At 34.2% G+C, this 23,870-nt stretch overlaps 2 protein-coding genes across 2 annotated transcripts; both read right to left on the reverse strand.

The window, feature by feature from the left end:
* Window positions 1-2,007: 2,007 nt before the first annotated feature.
* On the reverse strand, window positions 2,008-3,446 carry LOC115975961 (DNA damage-repair/toleration protein DRT100-like). Its single transcript, XM_031097020.1, has one exon. It carries the CDS (start codon window positions 3,409-3,411, stop codon window positions 2,314-2,316), a length of 1,098 nt encoding a protein of 365 aa, XP_030952880.1. The 5' UTR covers window positions 3,412-3,446; the 3' UTR covers window positions 2,008-2,313.
* A 13,170-nt stretch (window positions 3,447-16,616) lies between these two features.
* Window positions 16,617-22,409, reverse strand: LOC115975970 (protein FAR1-RELATED SEQUENCE 4). The gene is made up of 4 exons (XM_031097031.1): window positions 22,199-22,409; window positions 18,067-20,281; window positions 17,934-17,987; window positions 16,617-17,031 (listed from the first exon to the last, which is right to left on the reverse strand). Exons 2-4 carry the CDS (start codon window positions 20,119-20,121, stop codon window positions 16,870-16,872), a joined length of 2,271 nt encoding a protein of 756 aa, XP_030952891.1. The 5' UTR covers window positions 20,122-20,281; window positions 22,199-22,409; the 3' UTR covers window positions 16,617-16,869.
* Window positions 22,410-23,870: the final 1,461 nt, after the last annotated feature.

Below are 23,870 nucleotides of genomic sequence, written 5' to 3' on the forward strand. Positions count from 1 at the left end.
TGACTAAGTATCCGTTTGGATACTGATGATAACGTTTAAGTGTCTGAGTTTTGGCTTTTTTTTTTTTTTTTTTAGAAGCGTGTTTCTGTATTTTTCAGTAGGTCTTGTGCACTGTTCACGGGACCCACAAATCTTTTTTTTCACCAAAACTTTCATTAAAAATAGATCACACGGTACTATTCACACATTTAAAAATTATTTTGTTACAATGTTTTTAGTTTTTAGTTTTTAGCAAAATAAATGGTATCTAAACACACCCTAAATTGTTCCAAAACATAAATGAAAAGTTTATTATTATCCCTCACCAATTTCAGCCAAACTTTCATTTGTGTTTTTTGGTCATTAAAATTTTGTTGATGGCATAATGATCTAAGAACTGGATAACCATTTTGGCCCCTGAAGTTTGACACAAATTGTGATTTAACAAAATCTATATTGAAGTGGACGAGGATATAAAGGCTGAAGAGTGGATTATTTTATCATCCATAGCTTTTTTCTTTTGTTTGATACCCATTCATAGTTGAAACTTGAAAATCCAATAATATGAGGGATTAAATCTTAGATTTTTTATTAGACAAAAAGAAAGTTTACTAGAACCCACGGATCTTGAAATTACGGTTTCACAATCCACCATAGATTTGCAATAAAATGATGTGCTATTTGAAGTTTGAACTACTCATGTACCATTTATCTAGAAATCGTTAGGCTATCTCTTTAAGACATCGCATCGTATTGAATGGATGCTCGTGTAATGTGTTAGTTCTGTTTATCACATCATGGTATTAAATGGATGTCCGTGTAATGCGTTATAGTTTGCTTTCAGCTACCAAACTTTAATCATATTCATACATGATACATGGGTTGTCTTCCGCACGTTGCAATGCTCTTCATTCCACCGTTGGACCCCTCTCCCTTTTTATTGTAAAATGTACATTCACGTGTGTTGTTTTTCTCTATTTAAATTTGTGAGAAACGGCTACCAAATCCCCACACCCATGTGTTTTGTCTCTGCACAACTTGCACAAAAAGAGCTTTTCAATAGGATTTGCTCTTACAATGATGATTATCATCATGTGCCAGTTCACCCTTAATTCCTAAAAGCTTTTTTTCCATCTCAATTAGGTGATTCATCGGACTTATTAACCACCATAAGGCTAGGGTCCAATGCTCCAAAATACAAGACTCAACAATATGCTAAGGCTCAATGTTTTAGTACACTAGACTCAATACTATGCAAACATGTGACGTGTCTGCATTGTATTGGAATCCAATGCACTATCACATTGGACCCAAGTTGTATCTCATTTAATTTTTTTTTTCTTTTCATAATTGTTTAAATATATGACAAAATTATGTTTCAAGTGAAGTTATAATTTTCACAAATATTTTTAAAAATAAAATTCAGGAAAAATGAGGTTTCATTTAACTTTGAAAATGTCTAAGCTACTTTAAATGATCTCTTTTCCTACTTAAATAATCTCTCTTCCATTTGAATGAAGTGTAAAAAAATAAAAAATAAAATAAAAATAACTCGTTATAACTAGAGATCATTCATATGATGATAATACTTATTAGTTACCACCATCTTGTATCGAGGGCTTCAATTATATGCTAATCAAAACAAGAATATATAGATATAAATGCAATGAATATTATCAAATCGACAAGTGCACCTTCAATTCTATCCCATCCTTATTCAATGGCCCTTTTACAATGAAGATGTCGAAAAGGACCATGCCGACGGTGACATTGATTATACCAATACCGCAAAGACAATGAAGCCCGAAATAACTACACGATTTCAATGTCACATTTCATCAAATTGTTCTAATTTTTTCCACAATTGTCATGGTTGCTTTTCACCGTCAAACTACAAAGTCCAAAGCAATAGTTTCTTTAACTTTTAGCTTGAAACCAAAATTCTCAAGTCTCATTTCAAAATCATAATTCATAATCATTATTTTTGGTCACATCAATATGAAAGTCACCATGTACACGTAAGTCCCGTGACTAGTAATGAATTTGACATTAATTTTTTCCACAATTGTAAATTATTTGGTGGCCCCCACACCATAATTCCATCCATGCAAATTACGTGCATGAATTTGAAACCTTAAATTTTTCATTACTCAACGTAACATATATATAATTTATATATGGTTAACGTTAAACTCAAACTATAATCAACAAATTAAAAACATAATATATAGGAGTATCAATTTTACTCTTACATAATACAAACAAATGACGATATTTCGGTTTAACCGACACTGATAAACTCATCCTATCTCGGCCGAAACACTTTTTTTTCTTCTAGCAAGCTTTTAATGGCTTCCCACAAAGACAATCATTATAAACAAACGACGACGCTTCGAGGTGATTGAACGGAGACCCGGCAGGTATTGGGCCACAAAGGTGGTTATGGCTCAAATCCAAGTGTCCGACATACGAAGCCGACATCATCGATTTCGGTATCGGACCCTTCAAATTATTATACGCTAAATCCAGCGCTGTAAAGTACGATCTCGGTCCGAAAACGTCCGGTATTTGACCCTGGATCGCATTTTTGCTCAAGTTTAAGTTGCTTATCCTCGAGTTGAGCAAACTCGCCGGTATGGTACCCGAAATTTTATTGCCATCCAGGTTCAAATTTCCGAGAACCGACATTCGACCGAGCGATTCCGGTATCGGACCGGAGATTGAATTCAAAGAGAGATCCAGATCTGCAAGACGGTAAATTTTCGAAATGGAACTTGGGATTTGGCCGGAGAGCTGGTTTCGGCTCAGTAAAGCCCGGCTCAGCATTCGGAGTTGGCCGAAATTTCGGGGTATCTCGCCCCAGAGTTTGTTGTTTCGGAGATCCAAGTGCATCAAGCTGGAGATATTCGTTAAAGAAGGTGGGATTTTCCCGGAGATAAGATTATCGGCCACGTTGAGAACAGTGAGCCTCGTCAGCCTCCCGATATCGGCCGGAATATCGCCCGAAATCTTGTTTCCGATAAGATCCAAGATTCGGAGAAAAGGAAGCGACGTAATACAATCCGGAATCTCGCCCGAAATTCCCTTCCAATCAGCGACAGTAAAAGAAGAGAGGCGCGTGAGCTTGCAAATAGCTGGTGAGATATACCCGGTCATGTGCCCGGTTCGGTGAGCCCGTTGGAAAATCGGGTCTTCTGACTCTCCACGGAGGTTTATATCGGCGACCCGATGGGTTTCCGGGTCGCAACTAACGCCGTACCAGTTGTGGCAACAGTCGCTGCCCGTCCATGAATTGAAGATGCCCAAATAAGGCTCGTGGAGGGCAGCTTTGAAAGCTAACAGTGCTGCCCGGTCTGACGGCGGGCAGGACTTAACGGTGGAAGAACTAACGGCGAGCAATGTTAGCGTTAAAAACAAAACCACACTGCCCATTGTAGCTAGATTTTAACGTTGGAGAGTGAAGCATGGACATGGGAAGTGAGTGAGTGAGTGACTAGGTTTATATAGGCATTTTGATTGTCAGATGGTCTTGTTTTTTTTTCCTGACGATTTTGCCCCTAACATGGATTTGTAGATTAGGATTGATTTTCTTCTTTCTTTTTTTTTAAGTGTGCGTCTTGCATGGGTTATTTTTTATAAATTATTTTATTATTTAACTTATTTTAATTACTATTTATGAGTTTCATTGTATTTTTTGGTACTATTCGTAAGTCTCATTGTACTATTTCAGTTCATTTTTATCTTTATTTACAGTACTTTCAGCAAAAAGTTTTTAATTTCAGCAAAATAAACAGATCTTAAACGAACACTTAGTAGTTCTAGGAATATAAATTATTATACGACTGTCTTGTTACGACTAAAATATGACAGACTGTAAGTAGTTAACCATCACCTATATACACACAAACTTACCATTTTTTCTTCACCCATCATAATTTACAGCATCACAATTATGGTAAGAAATGGTGAAAAATATTGTGGTCCAACAATTTTCTTTGTTTTACAGGTTTGTCTTTGATTGACACGGAGTTCATGTGTCACTGTTTCCTCGAATTTTCATTGCGTTCGCTGCCACATCAAATCATTGAATAATAATAAATATAGTTTTTTTGTGAGGATAAGGATTGAGACAGGATTCGAAAATTACCATGTTTTTAGACAAGATCTACTTGACTTTCAATAATTTTTTTGGATCAGTTTGGCATAGTATAGTATATATATTTATGTATGTAAATTTTGGAGATAAGCAACCAATCTCCATTAATGTATGCATTATTTGAACACTCAAATGTTTATTTGAAATATATATATATATATATATATATGTAAATAGCTCCATTTTTCTATAGGTGAAATTTATATCCAGTGTCTTTTTTATAATGGACACATGTTCGCATCGTAACGTGTTCAATTCATAAAAACACAAAACACAAGTCATATACTTCCCCCCATTAGATGAAAATGCATATTTGCTACAAATTGATTAGCGTATTGCATAGATTATCGCTGAGTAAATAGTGATTCTGGAACTTTTTAATTGCTCCATTATAAACAAAATTGGAGAAAATTTAACTTAATATGGTCAGGATTGTAGAACATTGTCTTATTATTTAGTTCACTATTAGTCTGCTATTACTATTCCAAAAGAAAAGAAAAAAAGTCCGAAAGATTGGAGAGAGGTCAGAGACTCAGAGCTGAAGCTAATAATAATTGAGGAAGAGCAGCACAACATGTGGTGAGGATAAGCTTTAAGGGAAAAAGAAGTGTGAAGAGGCTGAGAGGCATGGAATAACATGCATACGTGGCAGTTATAGGTCCTTAAAAAAAAAAAAAAAAAATTTCTTTACCTAAAACAGATCTGTCCATATATTTTCTTATTCTGGGGAATGTCACTGACTCACTTTGAAAGCCTTTAAGGGAGAATAATTGTTTTTAAGGTCCAACTTCACTAAGGTCATTTTTCAGGAGAATATTTTCTTTTTCTTTTTGAATTCTATAAATACATACCTTTTTACTTATCGAAATATATATGTTTTTCGTGATAATAAAAATATGAAGTAGTATCATTCAAGAAGGATTTTCAAATTCCCCTACTTCAGTAATTTGGATCACTAAGTATTTACTGCATATTGACCTTGTAAACTAAGTAAATATTAATGAATAATGAGTTTACCGCTCATCAACATCTTTTTTCTTTTCTTTTTTTAAGTGATAGTATCACCATGCGTAAAGTGAGAGGAAGTTAAATTTTAATTGAAGACAGTTTCACATATATATACATTTAAATTAGATTAGCTTATAATTTTTATCTTGTAATTAGTATTAAAAAAAATATTAACATCTAGTTTGGAAAAAATAATTTCCTTTAGGGCAAAACTTGGGCAAATATTAAGGTATATAATTTGACTAATACAATTTCTGGGGAAAAAAAATCATGACTTCTAAGTTTTGGATAAGATAGTAAGATAGCAATAAACATGTATCATCACAAATTTTTGCCTTATCATAAAAAAATTAAAAAACTAAAAAAAAAAATGCACAACATTCTCTGAAAAGTTTGAAGTAGTAGAGCTTGCACTTTAATAAGGAGAATATATCTAGAATTCATTTACTTTACAATTAGGTATGTAGGTCCTTTTTCTTTTTCTTTTGGATCAACTCCTCTCTAAAGATGTACACTTCCAATTATTGGTACAGAAAATAGAATGGAAACCATAACTTTTTCCCAGATCTACCAAACAATGTACTAAAATGTATGCATGTTCAATTCCTAAAAACTTAAAAATTAACAAGCACAGTGTCCTTTTTACAAATACATGCAATAATAATAGATGAGGTCCACATTAACAAAAAATGTCACAGTATGCATGTTAAATACCTGAATCTTTGTCTCCCTTGAAGAGTCACCAGATTCGTCCTTGGAGAAAGTAGTCTATTACTATAATTAATTCACATTGAAGGCCATTTTGTCCATTTGTCATTCACACCAGTCATTTTGCAGATGGTACAGTTTCATCACTGTATAGAAGCTATGTGACCTAACAAAGGTGGAGGTCAATTTTGTTTGTGGCCCAGTGATCTAGTGAATGAAGTTCAAGCAAAGACAAAGACCATATAGCAATTCAAAAATAATTATTATGAGGTATTTTTGAAAATAACTAATAATGTGATATTTCACAATGATAAAACAATATAACATAAACTCAAAAAAAAAAAAAAAATCATAAGCCTTATAATTTTTCATGCTTTTGTGAGAGTATCAAAACAAAGAAAATCAATATAATGTTAAGTTAATTAACAGACAAAAAGTGTAGTATTAAGTCTAAATCACACTCCTAGTGAAGTGCATTTCATTACCCACTAAATTTAATGATATTTTTTTTTTTTTATGAGACACTAATGTGATATTATTCTGCCATGGTACTTTTTCCATATATATGAAAATGATATTTGTTTGTTACCAAATTGAAAGTACTTTTCTTACCGACACCCTTTTTTTTTTTTTTGTTGAAAACAATAATTGTATGTGTATTTCTAAAATATAGGAAAAAAACATTTTCAAAGTCCTAGCAAAAAAACCATATATATATATACACGATAGTACACAGATAATCAGTAAGCTGAATGCTCCAGACTTCAATGGGTTTGAGATTGCTTGGAAGGCCTGAAAAGAAAGAAGCACAAGATCAAAGATGATCGGGGTGAACCAGCTAAGAACCTTCCAATGCTTAAGTTAGTTTTCTCTCTCGAACTCAGGAATTTCAATTTTATAAGTGGTGAAAAATTTTCCTTAATTTGATATGGTTGAGTCCTTTTATAGTGAGTTTTGGAGTGGTTATTTGTTTAGTAACTTCCCCAAAGTGAGTGGAAATTAAAAGGTTCGGACTTAACTTCTACAACTACTATTGGAAGTTAAGAACTTAGTGAGAAGTTAGAGCGATGAATAAGGATTTCGCTCCCACTTCAAAATAATAGAACGTAGTCCGAATTATAAGCTTTTGGATAGAGATTTACTCTGAAAATTTCTAAGTGTTGGGCGATCGTCCAGGGGACTCCATGCTAGACAACTTTCTTGCACTTGGACAACCTCCTTTGAAGGCACTCATAGGTTAAATCTCTATTGAAATTCTGAATATTTAATATATCAGGTGGACGACCTTCTTGGTCTTGGACAACACAATGGACGAACTAGAGATAGTCCAATTTTTTTATTCACCTTCAATATATATATATATATATATATATAAATATAAATTAACCACTTTTAACCCTAAAAGCTTTTTTTTTTTTTAATTTACTATAAGATCTAAAACCTATACTATTCACTATATGATAAATTGATAATTGATCTTTATTATTAAGCCAAAATATCCATTGGTTTCTTTTTGGTGTAAGCATGATTATAACCCAAATTCTTTATTTAATAACAATATACTTTACTAATTGATAATTGAAACTCACGTAAAATAAAATAAAATAAAAACTTGTTAAGCAAACAATCTTTATGTAAAATTCAAAATTTGAAGAATTGGTAGTCTCACGTAACGTATATATGTCAAAAGTTTAAATACTATCATCTTAGAAAATCTCACAAGTTTGCACATCAATTTTACATTTATAACAAAATATTAATTTGTGACCAATGAACTATGCTCAAACAACACTTTCTACTTTCATAAGTAGTAAAAGGTGAGATTGTAAGTTCAAAACCCAATAGAATGTGTATTACTTTCTAATAACCAAAAAAAAAAAAAAAAAGTGATTTGTATATTTACGAAATTGTGACACTATATAACATGGTTATTGCACACTCATTTATGTTTTAAAAATATGTGATTGCTTTGTGTCCAATAGTTTTCACTCTATCTTCACTTTATCGATTTTATAATGTGAATCTAATCAAACAAACAATTCCATTGCAAATTAAGCTACTAAAAACAATTGTAAAGTTCAAATTCTAATTATATTTTATCTATCGTCAACAGCATTGTAACTCAAATATTTGGCACTTTTTGATATTCGCAAGAAAATCAGCCGGAATTCAGATTCTCAGCCCCAAGTTTCCAACCATCAAATTATTAAAAAAATATATATTATATTTTAACTATCCAAATCAGTGATCTGTGAGCTGAGTGGTTTTTACCTGATCAAATCATGAAACCATAACAAGCTAACCCACAAGGATGTAGATATATGTTAGTGGGCCATCGATTTTGTGAAGTTTTTTATTTATTTATTTTATGGGATCGATTTTGTGAAGTTGTGCGTATGGCAATCTTTCCTCTGTCCTTATCACAAAGATATCAAAAAAGTTCAAAAATAATGTAGATTTAATTCAGCAAAAAAAAAAAAAAAAATGTAGATTTAAAGGTACTTGAGCTTATCTCAAACTCATTCCTGACCACTGGTGACTTTGTGAGCTTGTGGGCCCTGTATTTTATTTGGAAATAAAATTTTAAAATAAATAAATAAAAGAGTTGATAAACTGTTGAGTTGTATTTTGATTGTACTTTTTCATGTTTCTAACCACAAAATTACTTCAATTTTGAGTCCAAATGGTTAACATAACAAATATAAAACTTTGAAGCAATACATCTCCCCCATGACTATTACACTAATATATAATAAAAATCAATAGAGAAAGCACCAAGTTATATCTGTAAATATCTTTCTGGATTTCTGTTGTTCATGGATTTTTCGCCTACGGTTTATATGCAATAAAAAAATATTATGAATATTACAAATTTTATAACATCAAATTCTTGAACAACATGCCGATTCTTAAACACAGTATCCAAATAAGTAAATATAAATAAATAAATAAATATATATATATATATATATGTAGGGATAAAGGCCTAGATATGGGTATTGGGCCATGGACCGTGTCCAAGGACATCAAGTAATCCGATGACAGGTAATACTAACGGAGGCCTATAGAACAATGGTCCATGGAAGGGGTTTGGTCATGAGAAACTGGAAATGTTGTCCGAAGAGAAGTACCTTCTCAGCTAAATAGAGTAGAGGTCATAAGTCCGACCTTTTGTCAAGAACAAGGCAACGAACAATCATGCTAGCAAGGATAAACATCAAATATGGATAAGACAAAAGAGAGTTAGAAAATATCTAAGAAGAAAGTTACTACCACCGCATTGAATGTTCTACAGCTAACCCTCTGGCCACATTAATGTGGAGATGATACCTGAACAATAACATTCAGCTTTACAACTACCCACAAAGACTTCAGGAATGTGCCAATGGAACAAACATCAAAACCAGCAATCTGATCTACACGTGGAGGGCTAAGAGCATTCTCATCAGCTCTCTCAAAAAAAATGTCATTTTAACACAACAAAAACCCACTTTATCATTTTAGAACATCATTTTACAACATATCATTTATCAGATGTTCTATACTTCAATTCTATACATTAAAATAATATTTCCTACCCATTAAAATAATATATTTATCCAAAACATAGCAAAAATACAAATGCACAATCTAGTCACCACCGGGTCCAACAGCCACCGCTATAACCACCGCCACAACAACAACCACTGCTACAACCACTGCCACAACAACAACCACCGCTACAACCACCGCCACAACAACCACAATCACCGGATCCTCCAACAAATTTCAAATCCAAAAACCTCAACCAAAAAAAAAAAAAACTCAAAATCTTCAACAAAACCCAAACCCAATAGATCAATCAATGACCAAACTCAACCAACCATCGGCAACGAGATCGGCGGCAAGAGCTGTGGAGGACGATGAGCAAAGAACGGCGACTGTGGAGGACGACGAGCAAAGATCGGCGACCACCCCTGGGCGAGCAGAGTTTCAGATCAACGAGCAGAGGTTCAGATTGGCGAGCTTCAATCGGCGAGCAGAGGTTCAGATCGGAATCGCCTTCTCAGGAAAAAAAAACAGAGAGAGAAAGAGGCGCCGAGACGGAGAGATAAAGAAAATGAAACTCAGATCGGAATCGCCTTCTCAGGAAAAAAAAAAAAAAAAACGAGAGAGAAAGAGACGGAGAGATGGAGAGGAGAGACGAAGACCAGAGAGCAGAGAAAGAGAGAGAACTGGGCTACGGAGAGAGAGAAGAGAATAAAATAAGGGAAAAATTTTATAACACGTGTCCATACCGTCTCATATTTGAGACGGTACTGTAGCGGTGTGCCAAATTTTTTGACATTTGGCACACCTCATGAGGGTCTATTTTTGTTATTTGGTGTGCCAAATGCCAAATATTTGGCATTTGGCACACCTGATGGTAGTGCTTTAAGATGAAGTAAAAAAGGGAAATATAAAGAAGAAAAATTTCATTACAAAGGGATCATTAGATATTCTGTAGAGAAACCATTGTAAACTAAAGAACTGTAGTTTTGTATAAGTCTAAGAGAAATATATAAGAATAACTTTTCTCGGACTTTGCCGAGGAGGATTTTCCTTGCCCAAGACTATTTGTTTTATACTTTCTTATAACAACTATCCTATTGTAATCATTAGACACCTAACTCATTGAAAGTTCAGTTTCAAGCTCACTCTCTACAAATTCATTGTTTGGGGCTCTTTGGGCCATTAACCTTTCTTTTGGGTTTTGGGAGCAAATCGTGTCCTTACAATATATATTTTTGTTGATGTGGTACTAATTATATTTATTATCACATTAATTTATAACAATTTATAGTAAAATTGGTAATATATTTAACATTTTTAATGTGAAATTTTGAATCATTAGATAAAGCCATTGGAATCTTGAAGTTGTATAGTAATCTTTAGCATCATGTTAAAATATAAATATCTCATTGATGGAACATTTATTTATCATTTTTTATGTTCTGAAAATGTAATTATGAAAAGTATCCTGGTAAAGAAAATCTTGTGCATGATGCCAAGATCTTCACAAGTTGAGGGAAATTAAAATTAACTGAAATTAATTATCAATAGTAATTATTATTATAATAATAATAATAACTGACATGACTCCTAGGTGAAATTTTTATGTTCTTAATCATTTCCCTTCATAATCATAATCATATGACACTTTTTGTTTTTTCTTCTTCAATTGAAAGGGCCAACGGTCGTATGAAAAAAATAAAATAGGATCTGGTTAAGGGTACATATTAACCATTAATTTTAGAAAAGTTTTTATGAGGAATTGAAAAAACTGTCAAAACAGTTAATTACTTTTTCGTTTTTGAATAAAAAGTTTCCTAAAATGGTTTACTAATATATGCTCTTAAGGCACACGTTGGTAAATTAAGGGCACATATTAGTAAATCCTAATAAAATAAAACAAAACATAAAATGTGTCATATGACAAAAAAACTCAAGTTGTCGTGCAAAACCCATAGAAGAAGGTAATAATTAGGCACAATATCCCCATTTTTTCGTTTGAAACAAGCATTGATTTTCCTAGTGGGATTAAATTAGTATTAGTAAAAAAAAAAAAAAAAATTGCTACCAATTAGTAAATTTTTTAATATAAATTTGAAGCCCGAATCTCATCTATACTAAAAAGAACTAATTGATATCATAACTTGACCATAATGAGCAATTATTATTACGAAATAGGTGTCATAATATTGAAAATTTTATTCGTATCTATCCCCAAAAAAATGCATTAATTTCCTTACAAGCCAGTGAAGGCCAGTTGCTGTTGCTGTTGTCACAAGAACCTTTTTTTTTTTTTTTTTGGTAAACAGTACTTCTATTAGAGCAAAACAGGAATACAAGCTAAGAAATCGTCCCTACAAACAGCCTCTAACAAGGGGGGAGATTTCCTTTATTAAAGCGAAACTCTAAATCAGAGTTCAATGCAAACTTGGCAGCTACATGCGCTACAGAGTTGCATGTTCTCCGTACCCAACAAAAATTGACAAAATCAAAAGCAACAACTAAGCTACGAACATTACAGATAATATCGTGACAAGAACCTTATCCAGAAGATTCTTCCTATCTCCTAAAATTTTGCATGTAAGATCTGACAACGATGTCCTATGAATGAAATAAAGTTAAACTTTTATTACAATCACAAAAAAGGCCAACAATGAAACTACGATCCAGAAAAACAAATAGTGACATATATTGAAGGACAGGAAATGATTTAGAATGGTCCTAGTAAGATTATGCACAAGATCTAGCAACTGGCTTGAGTGGCTGGCAATGGCAATTTGGCACAAAAGATTATAAGAACACTCGAATTTTTTTTGATTGACCAAACTTTGATCATGATTTAATTTTCCTCTAGCTAGTAAATATTATTTGGATTAGGCATGTGGTGTACATGTGCTAGAGATCTCACAGAGGACCCAGAATTGAGTGTTGAGACTCCCAAAAGATAGGTAGAGTTTAATAATTTAGTCATTTCCAACTAACATGTAATTAAACAAAAGCTTAGGATTTTGAAATTTGAGAGCTTTTGATTTTTAAATCAAATGTCACAACAATAACAGCTTTGACATAGCTTAAGAGTCAAACATTTTCCCATGTTTTGTCTTGATTTCAAATGATTCTGTTCTCAAAGCTTAATGACTCACTTCATATCTTTTGTTTCTTTTGCCGACCATAGTTTCAAATTTTCGCATGCACATAAAAGTCAATTAGATTCCAGACAATTTGCCCAAAATCAAACGGAAATTTCTTTTTTAATAAAAAATTTGAGAGGTAAAACTGATCAATGATTAATTTACTTATACTATTCTATACTTCTAAAACCATAAACATGAATCTCAAAACCATGACCGCTCTTGTAGACAGTGACATGCCTATTTGTCACCACCACCAGTCCACCATCGTACCTTCGGTGTGGACAGGGCAACCACCAAGATAGATTCGTATCTATACTACAAACTCCATGTACTCCCTTTCACACTGCCGTCTCAATTATATGTTCAATAATTCCGTGTCCCTCAAAATTTGTATGTTTACGGTAGATAATAAATAATAAAAGTTATTTGAATGCTAGGATGTACAAACATAGATACGGGTATAGGTACGATACGACAATATGAGTAATTTTTTAAAAATTATAACATGATATGACAAATAGGACACCGTTACGAAACGGATGCTACACGAGTATGACACTCCAAATGAAGTTCCTAATTTGAAAGTGATGTCAGTGATACCGGTGAGCTCAAATAAAAACTAGTGATAACTTATCAACTTAACTATTGTGAAAACTATTGTATTGGTACCATAAATCTTATATGTTATTGTTAGTCAAAAGCAAATTTGAAGGTGAAAAAAGTAAAAACCAAATTGAGCTCTCACAATTGCACGAGTACTTTGCTTTTTCTCTCTCTGGGAATGAATCCCATTGAAGTCGTATTTAGACAGGTAACCTAAGGAGTGGTAACTTTAAAGGAGATAGCTGATAAGCATACATGTCCAATTCCACTTATAGATTAATAACATAGGCATGGGGTAGCTCTCAAGGTATAATGGTTCTTTCCTCTTTTTCTTTTTCTTCTTCATCTTTTTAGTGCAAGGCAAACCTTTAAAATAGAATTCCATTTTTAATCTCAGTTGTTTAAGTAGCCAAGATTTATTAGCATTAGGTTGATGTATTAGATCACCACAATGAACTAATTTTTGGAAACCCCCATGTAGTTCCAAACTTCAATTACATACACAACCGAACAAAATGTTATTATTTGAGTGTATAGGTTGATGTTGCTTATAAATAATAATAAAATGGTCAAAGGAAAATGTTATTATTTGAGTGTATAGGTTGATGTTGCTTATAAATAATAATAAAATGGTCAAAGGAAAATGTTATTATTTGAGTGTATAGGTGGTATCTAGGGGAGTCAAGAACAGGACTTGTAAATTGACTGAATGCAGAGAAATCCCATTTTGAGACAGATTATCGTTTTGGGGTCTATGCATGTGCAGTGGCAGCGGTCCTTTCGGCGTGCCATTTAACAAGGACCATTAGCTACGTGTTGTGTCTCTTAATTTAATTAGTTGAACCTTAAATCACGCTCTGTTGTGTCTTTCTTTTTTTCTTTTCTTTTTTCCTGGTATGAATCAACAGATACCTTATTAATTTTAGTTAGTTTGGGACCTATATTATGTGACCAACTTGAGGAAAAAAAGTGGGGAGGAGAAGATTCATGAAAAGGCCTTATTTATAGTTTCTATGGCATGTAGTGCTTGTTTTCTCTAACATGAAAAGTTTTGTTTATTAAAAAAAAAAAATTGATGGTCTAAAACTTGGGTTCATTGACTTGTTAAATTTTAATCTAGTAAAGCTTACCAAATTGGGATGGAGACGAGTGGTTGGATCACTATGTTTTACAATGTTTTCAAATTGTCATGTTTTATGAAGGCAAAGATGGGATGTGATGAATTGTGATCCATATTGGGCTTGGAGAAGTATAATTGAAGGCAGGAAAATTTTGGAAAATGGAGTTCATTGATAACATACCTTCAAGTCACAATTATTTAGTACTTTTGAAGTACAGTAGCATGATACTCCCTCTTACATGAATGGTGAATTCTACCATGATTGTAATTAGTAAGACCCAACATTCATGTGAGAAAAGATTATCACGCCACTATATTTCAGAAATATTGAATAATTACTCACCACACAATGGTCTAATTAGTTAAACCTTAAACACACGCTATGTTGTGTCTCTTTCTCTCAATTTTTGATGAAATTGTTTGACATCTTCTGTATCCAGCTTCGATGAAGCTGTGGGAGCATTCGTGAGTCTTATTTAAGTTACTTCGGGACCATATTCTGTGACCAACTTGAGAAAAGTGGGGAAGAGATTCTTGAAAGGCCTTACTTAAAGTTTGTATTATCTAGATTTGGGAGACCAATTTGAGGAGCTCCTGGAGCAACTTCGTTGTTTTTCCCCCCTTAAATATGGAACAACTTCTTATGGAATTTAGTGCTTGGTTTCTCCAGGCATCATTATTTGAAGGAGAACAAGCTAACAGGAAAGTCTGGTTTATTAAACAAATGATGATTAAAAGCTTCAAGCTTCTTCTTTTTCCTTCCCTTTTCTATCCTTCCCCTTCAAAATGCACATATTTTCTCGTTGTAATTTATTTGTTATCCTAAGTAATTTTTTCTAAAGTTTTATGGCATGATTGAAATCCAGTATAAAAAAATAAGAGACTGAACTGATTAAGCTAAATCTCATTGTGGACTCCAAATGCCATCTGTGTTTTGCTGCAGATGAGGGTGTGAACTGTGAACCATTTCTTCTTGCATTGCAGCTTAGCTAAGAGTTGTTTGGTTTGAATCTGAAATTTTTGTTTCATTCTCAATTGTGCTTGCTAGCACAATGGGGTCTATTTGGAATCACAGGAACAAAGTCCTCTATGAGCTCGGGTAGCATTCAAGTACCTAGTGTTGTTTTATTTCTTAGCGTGTCTTTAATTTGCAGGTAATAGTCAGCTAAAATGGCAGATAGACAGACCAGGAGTCAGAAACTAAATTCTTCCTCAGCCTACTCCTTTTCAAACTAAACCTGGATGGCAAGTTCTCATCATTGTTGAAGGAGTTTGGAAAAGGTCAGGATGATGGGATGGAGTTCAGCTTCGTTTCTGCAGAGCCCTTGTCCTTGTGAGTAGCAGGAGCTGCAACAGACTCGTAATGCTAGAAAGTCCTGGGAAGTTGAGGCTGATATGGATGCTATAAAAATTGGTGGAAAGGAAGATTTTGTTGTCGATGTTCATAAAAAGGATCTTATCTCAAACTTCTGTGTTCGTGTCAGCAGCTCCAAAATAGTTCGTGTCCATTTACTCTAATCACCAACACAACTTTAACGATTTTGCATGATTAAAGTCCCCCTACTCCAATTAGGGATGGCAATGGGGCGGGACGGGGCCGAAGGATGTGATCTTCGCCCCCGCCCCGCATAGATTTTTCTTGTCCCATCCCTGCCCCGCCCCGCATGACGGGGAAAATTTCTTGCCCCATCCCCGCCCCTTAAGGCCCCGCGAAGACCCGCGAAGCCCTGCCCTACACCATAAAACTTTATTTCTTGTTAATTTTCCCTACAATTATTACCATTTTTTCAAATAAAATGACATGTTTCAATAATAAAAATATACTTGAAATTATAAATAAATTTATTCTATTGAATCAAACTAATTTTTAGCAAATACTAAATAATATTATCTAAATATTTAACAAGATAATATCACAACAAGAATCTCATAGTATGACATAATAAAATAATTCAAACTCCTAATACATAACAAAATAAAAATTGCCTAGTTCTTCAAAAAGAATCTCCACTTAAATAAAATAAGATGATGATATTTTTGTTTAAATAGTAGGGTTTTAGGGTATGAAAAAATTACCTTTTAACCCTTATTAATGCGTATTAATGCGGGGCGGGGCGGGGCGGGACAGGGATGGGGCGGGGTGGGTCTAAAAAATGTAAACCCATCCCCGCCCCGCCCCGTGGTGCGGGTCTAAAATCTCACCCCATCCCCGCCCCACCACCTTTGCGGGGTGGGGAAAACCCGCAGGGGGCGAAGCGGGGAGGGGCGGGTCAAGCGGGGCGGGGCAAAATTGCCATCCCTAACTCCAATCTCACAAACGCAAACTCTGATGCCAGGTCTAACAGATAAATTTTTTAATAAAAGATGAATCCCAACCTTTAACAAGAAATAGAATGTAAGCAAATGAAACTGAAACTAACCATATACAGGCAACAAAATTCATTTATCATAATAACAGCTGATCTTACCATACTAGTTTTAGGTGAGTAGAAGGACGACATCACCTTACTGCACAACACTCTTCATTCGTGTGCATGTGTTAGCAACTATAAAATGTTACAAGTAATTATGTTACGGACCTTGAGCAGCCACTGTGTACATAATTTTACAAAAAAAAGCTGCAAGTCAAGCTATCGGGGGAGACGATTCTCATGCAAATTTGTTGAAGCTACATTATGGAACTGTGTTGACGCAACATTGTGAAACATTGTTGGCACCAAATTATGTAACTGCGTTGGCACCACATTATGAAACTGATTGTGTAACTGTGCAGGCCTCATGTCAGACATTTCCTGCACGAGTATAACATCAAAAATATTATAGAAATGCATTCCCTTAATGAGCCTAACCAAGCTATATAGCTCAACACCTCATAAGAACACTCCAGTAGTCACAACAATTGAGTAGTTTGTGGTGACCTGGAGGTCTTAACTGTTTCCAAAACTATGAAATCTCAACAAAGTACAACTCGAAGCTAATGATTTTAAAATTTAATTTTCCATTTAAATACTGACATGTAACCAGTGTAATCAATGTTCTTGACCATATAAAAATGTCATACCTAATACACAAAATTCTCACTCATGCGGGGTTTACGAGAGTTTATATAGGCAACCTTTTTTTTTATTTATAAATCAATAGTTTGGGGTGGCGTTATCCCCATTCTATAAGTTAAAGACCATCTACAAAAGTTAAACCCAAGGGTTGTAAAAGTTGAGGTCACATCAAACTCGGTCCATTTATCAAGGATAATGAAAGTTGCACCATTTTTTTATTGGTACTTCCATTACCATATACGCAACCATCCACTCTTTTCTTTACTTCAACTCACTACACAGAGAGAGATAGAGAACATTTAGGCCCATAGACAAAGTAGCACTGCTACAAAGGGAGCAAGGATGATGATTATAAGTACCGGAGTTGCTTTCTAGTACATGATAGTCCACAAATTAGGTGCTGTATTACAAGCGTAGAAGTAACAAATCTTCACAAGTCATTGCCACCAGATTCTGCACGCGCATGTGTGTGTGCATGCGCATGTGAATGTGTGTGTGAAGTAAAGAATTTCCAAAAGGTGAATCCAACTCACCGAAAAGTAATTTTGATAGAGAATTGAGTTCATTTAAATTGAAAAGTAAATTACTTTCTTTTTTCCTTATATGCTAAATAAGTGTAATGGTGCAAGCACACATACCATTTGGAGAAATCCATCTTGTATGCCAACGTTCACAGCTTCTGGCTGGGGTACCTGTTAATATAGACATGAAGCAAACATCAGTATGAAACACAGTTAAAAAGTTAACATGTCAACCATTACATTCACTAACCTTTCCTTTATTACTCAAACTATTTTCATTACTTGCCATTTCCTTCCCAGCCCCAGCTCTCCTAGGAGCCTTGTTTCCATTGGTCACTTTAGGATCAGGAACAATCTCATTAGATGAATTACCGCACTGATTCACTTCGACAGCACAAATAGCAGGAGTTGTTGAGGTCATATTTCTTGTGTCGTTCTCTACAGGGTTATTCACAATTGCACATTGCTTCAAAGCTTCTTTTATCGCACAGAGTGCAATATTGTAACTCTCAGGAGACAGTGAACCCTCTTCACCCAATATTATGGCTCGTCGACACAAATCATTAAATCGACGGACCTTAGACTGCACCTCATCCAATCTTTCACCAATGCTATGCCTGCTCTTAGCAGCATTAGTCCATCGCTGCAATATATATTTAGATGGGATGTTGAACATACCAGACATTTGGAGAACAACAATGGCATGTCTGCAGAGATAACCTTTATATTCAAATGAGCGGCATGAACAATATATATCCAATTTTGATTCATTCCATTCCACTGCATAATTCTGATTATCTTCAAAATCTTTAACAGTATATATTGTTATCGTCTCATCTTCATTTTCTTTCTTCAGATGACAAGCAGCTGCTCCCAAAACCTCTACTTGGAATTTCTTGAAAATTTCATGTGTGTACACTAGTGACATCTGTTTTTCAAATGGAGATGGAGACTTCAACTCAGGTGTTTCATGCCATGCATCAAAATTTGCTTTGGCTTCCTCTTCATACCTATCTTCAAGAATTTCCCTGTATCGTTTCATAAAATCTATCAATGAAGTCTCCCCTTGGATATATTTGTCAAACACAGAGTTTAAGCTCTCTGAGCGTAAATGTGTAGACAGCCCAGCAAAAGATAAATCTTTCATAAAAGTAGGCACCCAATGTGTGCGATCCTCATACAAGGATTGAATCCATTCAAGCTCTCTAAGATTAAATCTGTTGATCAATTTCCACCATCTCCTTTCAAATTGTTCCTCTGTCCATGACTTATAGATACATTTATTAAATTTTGCCATAAAAGTATCATACCACATGCTCAAAAATTCAAGCTGTCTAGGGATCTTTTCCAATACATGCCACAGACAATAACAATGATGCGTGGCTGGAAAGATTGCTGCAACAGCTGCTTTTATGGCATTGTTTTGGTCAGAGAGTATTACTCTTGGAGCTCGTTCCCCCATCGCTATTAACCATGTTTGCATTAACCAAAAAAAAGTAAAATCAGTCTCATCTGCAATCAATGCACAACCAAGCAATGTGGGTTGAATATGATGGTTAACTCCAATAAAAAACACCAATGGAATTTTATATTTGTTTGTGAAATATGTGGTGTCAAAAGAAACTACATCACCAAAGGTAGTATAATCTTCCACGCCTTTGGCATCCACCCAAAACACATTTCTCAGTCGATGCTCTTCATTCAAATCGACTGCATAGAAGAACCTTGGATTCTCTTCCTGCATCTGCATAAAATGTTCAAGTAGTATTTGAGCATCCCCAGGTTCTAAAACCAAACTCCGTCCCTTATCATGCTGATTTCTCATATAACTCTCTAAGCAATCAACATTCTGATAGGCACTGAACAACTTGGATACTGCTGCTAAATTTTTCCGTCTTCGTACTCTGACATCATTCTTAAGTGGATCAGCATTTCTGTGACTTCGAAAGAAATGCGCCTGTGCAGGCAAAAGTTCATGATTATGCTCCTTCACAAAACTATATATATACCACTTTCCATTTTGTCTTCTTTTTACGTGCATGCTTGCTTTACAACCAATTTTTGGAGAAGGTCGTGGATTGATGGCATCATCAGATTGCTGCTTATTTCCATATCTTATGCACGAAAATTTTGCATCAATAAATTCCCTTGATGCCCTAGACCGACGACTGCTTAATTTGGCAGTGCCAAATCCCACAGACTTAGCATATTCTTTGTAAAATGTATACGCATCTTCATGCGAATCAAATTCCATGTCATCACGAGGCTCTACAATTGCATTATCCATGATGACATTAGAATCCATGATTGTTGTGGAAATATTCAGATCCACCTTGCACTTCAACTTCAAAATTGCTCAGAATTTATCTAAAGTAATTCATATGATGTCCCATAAATATTGTACAGAATCTCCTCCCATGGGGAGAGTGTAAATTTCCATCTCACCGATAACATTACCAAAGCACCTGAAACAAAAGGACATATATTTTTCCATCAGAATCAATACAAACTAATTTACAGTTTTTTTAGGCATATTATTTATCCAATAAACTGATTCTAAAGTACATTAAATTAATGCAGCAATTGAATGCACAGAATTGGAATTAATTTGGAATTCTTATCATGTGGAATTACAGCTCAATGACTGAAAATTTTACAACTTTATAACTCCATTGTATAAATCAATCCTGGAATCATATGATTTTGCTTCTACATGCTATATCTTCTGTTAACATGCTCACACACATGCACAAATGGCACTGCTTTTCATACCATGCTGGTTTAAAATGCCTCCAAGACCTTCACATATCAGGTTCAGAGGTACCCATCACTTTACTTATTCTGTCCCCCCCCCCCCGGGGATTTTTTATATTTTCTGAACATTAATCATTTCACCTTCTTAATTAAACACGCAATCAAGTCTCTAGAAGAATAGATGAAATTATTCTTATGGCTAGTAAAGCATCCAGGAAACTTCATGTCAGAAACACAAGGAACTAACTTATCACATTTTCCAACATACTCTTACTTCCCCCCACCCCAAAAACATAATAGACAACTTGTTAACAACTAAGATATATACTAATTTTTTTGATAATTTGATAGTTGAGGGAGAGGGGAACTAATGCCTAGATATCTCCATTGGAAACACCAAGATGTGCTAGTTAAATTTAAAATGTTTGTCCCTCTTCTCCTCCTTCCCCTTTTTCTCCTCAGATGGTTTTCCTCCTTCAAAAGAAGATGCTACACTCCACCAACACCAAAGGAAACATTATCGTCACCAAAACCAATATCAACCCATCAACATGTTACATCCATTAAGCTCATCCATCGTCAAATTACATACTGCTCACTCCAATTGTAGTCAAAGCTGATTATTGCAGAAAAAATATTTCCACTACAAGACACAGCCCAATCTAGTTCGGGCAACTAAAAGAGTAACAACATGACCTTGCATCAGCTGCCCATGCCACAAAGGCACAAACTAGCCCTTTTTTGTGGAAATAACCTACTCATTTACAATCACCAATTAAGATCAAGAAACAACCCACAATGTTTGTTCTTTTTTTTCTTTGTTTGATAAGTTACCGTATTGAATCATATTCGGAGCCAACTTTTTGCCAATGCAATATAAACACAGTGGTTACAACTGAAGACATCAACAGAGGTGTGAGGCCTTGGGGGTCTTATAGTCACCCTATTAAAACCAACTTCCTTTTAATGTTTTTGCAACTTTGCTTCTTACCAAATTGACTGTCTTCCTAAAATACCATACCTCCATCATCCTAATAACCACCAATGAGCATCTTGCTCCAAATACCACCAAACCATCTTGCCCTACCATCTCCCAAAGATATATTGCATTCAAGTTCAACGATGCATGGTGCACAAAAAATTGTGAGCGACTACACATCATTTCCGATAGCTTTCTCAGAAAAACAAATTTAGGACATGGTGTTTTACTACAGAAATGAAATTAGCACACAATTGCTTCCTATATCACTAAAATGAACCTGTATTCATTTTCTTCACCTTTGTTAAAATCAGGCATTATTGATAGTCCACACCCCACCCCACCCCAACAAAAAAATGAAAATTTTTTTCATTTCCCAAATTCCTTTAACTCCATTAATTAATCCTAGTTATTTTCCATGACCCAATTCACTTCCACTCAAAAAGCTACTATTTTTACACTAACTCACTTTACCTACACAAATTAACATTAACCTTCAAATTGCAACAAGAAGAGTATAGTTTCCAAAGCAAATTGAATCATTACACTACAATAACTTAAAATTAAGAAACACATATTCCAATTTCAAAATTTGACAAAAGTTCAAAACAAACCAAAATTCAACGTAATTGAGCTCAAAAAAGCTTACCTTTAAATTTCTCAAACATTCTCCAATCAGTCCCACCGAAAAATGAAGCAATCAGGGTTCCAAAAGACGCAGAATCAGAGAGAGAATTAGAGGTACAGAGACAGAGAGAGATTAGGGTTAGGGTTTGGGTTTGGGTCTGTGAAAGAGGAGGAAGGAGAATAGGCCTGGGTTTGATCAAATTTGGGGACTCGCTTTGCGCTTCAACGAAGAGCAACTCGTCTTGTGGTGATGCCACGTGGCACTTGTGGGTGCTATGGTAATTTTATTAAGCTGAGGTGGAGGGTTGTTTTGGAAACAAAAATGCGAGTGGATTTTGCAAGTGGGCAATGCTTTATTCATTTTTGAAAATTGCAATTAACAACCCAAAAATTTGTGTTAATTTTGATTTTGCCTCCTAAATTTTTAAAATTTTGATCCAATGTTTGGTACTTCATTCCATAATAATAAGGATACGTTTGGTATACTGAATAAGAATTACGATAAGAATTGTAATCTTTATTACGAGTAATAAAGTATGTTATAATATAATAACTAAACATATTCATTAGTTTGATTGTGAGTTATAAGATTATAATGAAACTTAACTTTTTTTAGGAAATATCTTACTTATACAATTATATTTTCTTAAAAATTGTTAATTTTAAATTTAAGAAATATGTGTTATTTTTATGATTTTTTATTTTTATAATTGTTAGATGTATATGGAAAGTTTGTTTATTTAGAAATATATTAAGTTTTGAAATTATTGCACTTACTAAGGAATAGCTAATACAACCTTTTAAATATTAATTGTTATTCCTCATTTTGAAGAAAAACTATTCATAAGGAATGACTATTCTTTATAATAAAAACATAACCTAACTAAAGAATAACTAAACCATATGAATAACTATTACATTACAATGCCTATTATAATCTACCAAACATGTCATAAGTCATCATGAGCTGCCCATTAAGCAACACATTGGCACCGAAGAGCATTTACAATAGAGTTGTCAAAATCTCTCAAGATCTATTTGGATACTGTTTATTTTACTAAACTTATTACTTGCAGCAAAATAATTTATAAGCTAACTAATTTTTTGGGCTAAAAGTACTGCAACTTCAGCTGAATAGTAACATGAACAGTACAAAATAATTCATCTGCGTTTTTCATCTTTTTGTGAGGTTTGTAAATAGTAACGTAGGACCTAGGTAATTTTCAGTCAAATACGCAAAACGCTATCCAAACACTTACTAAATATCTATTTTAGCAACTTAAGAACATCAGTATTGGTGCTCTTAAATTGCTAAAAAGTTATTTTTAGCACCACAACAACAAAATAAATGCTACATTGTTGGTGCTAAAGCTAAAACTTTTAGCTCTAGAGCTATAGTAAACTGTCAAAAATGGCAACTTACTATAACTCCAAAGTTATTAAAAAAAAAAAAAGTTTTTTGTTTCATTCTCTCTCTTCTTTTCTAAAAAAAAAATACTATTGTTTCTCTCTTCTTTCTTTTTTCTCTGTTTCTCTCTTCCTTCTCTCTATTTGTTCTCTCTTCTTCTCCTCCTCTCTTCTTCTTCACAAACATAAACTCTCTAAAAAAATGCATATAGATAGTTCAGTGAATGGTGGTGTGCGTGTGCGGCATTGTTTTTAAACCTGGACAGGAATGGCAGGTCCAACCAAGT

Source organism: Quercus lobata, chromosome 1 (genome assembly GCF_001633185.2).
Source record: "Quercus lobata isolate SW786 chromosome 1, ValleyOak3.0 Primary Assembly, whole genome shotgun sequence".
Classification (NCBI taxonomy): Eukaryota; Viridiplantae; Streptophyta; class Magnoliopsida; order Fagales; family Fagaceae; genus Quercus; species Quercus lobata.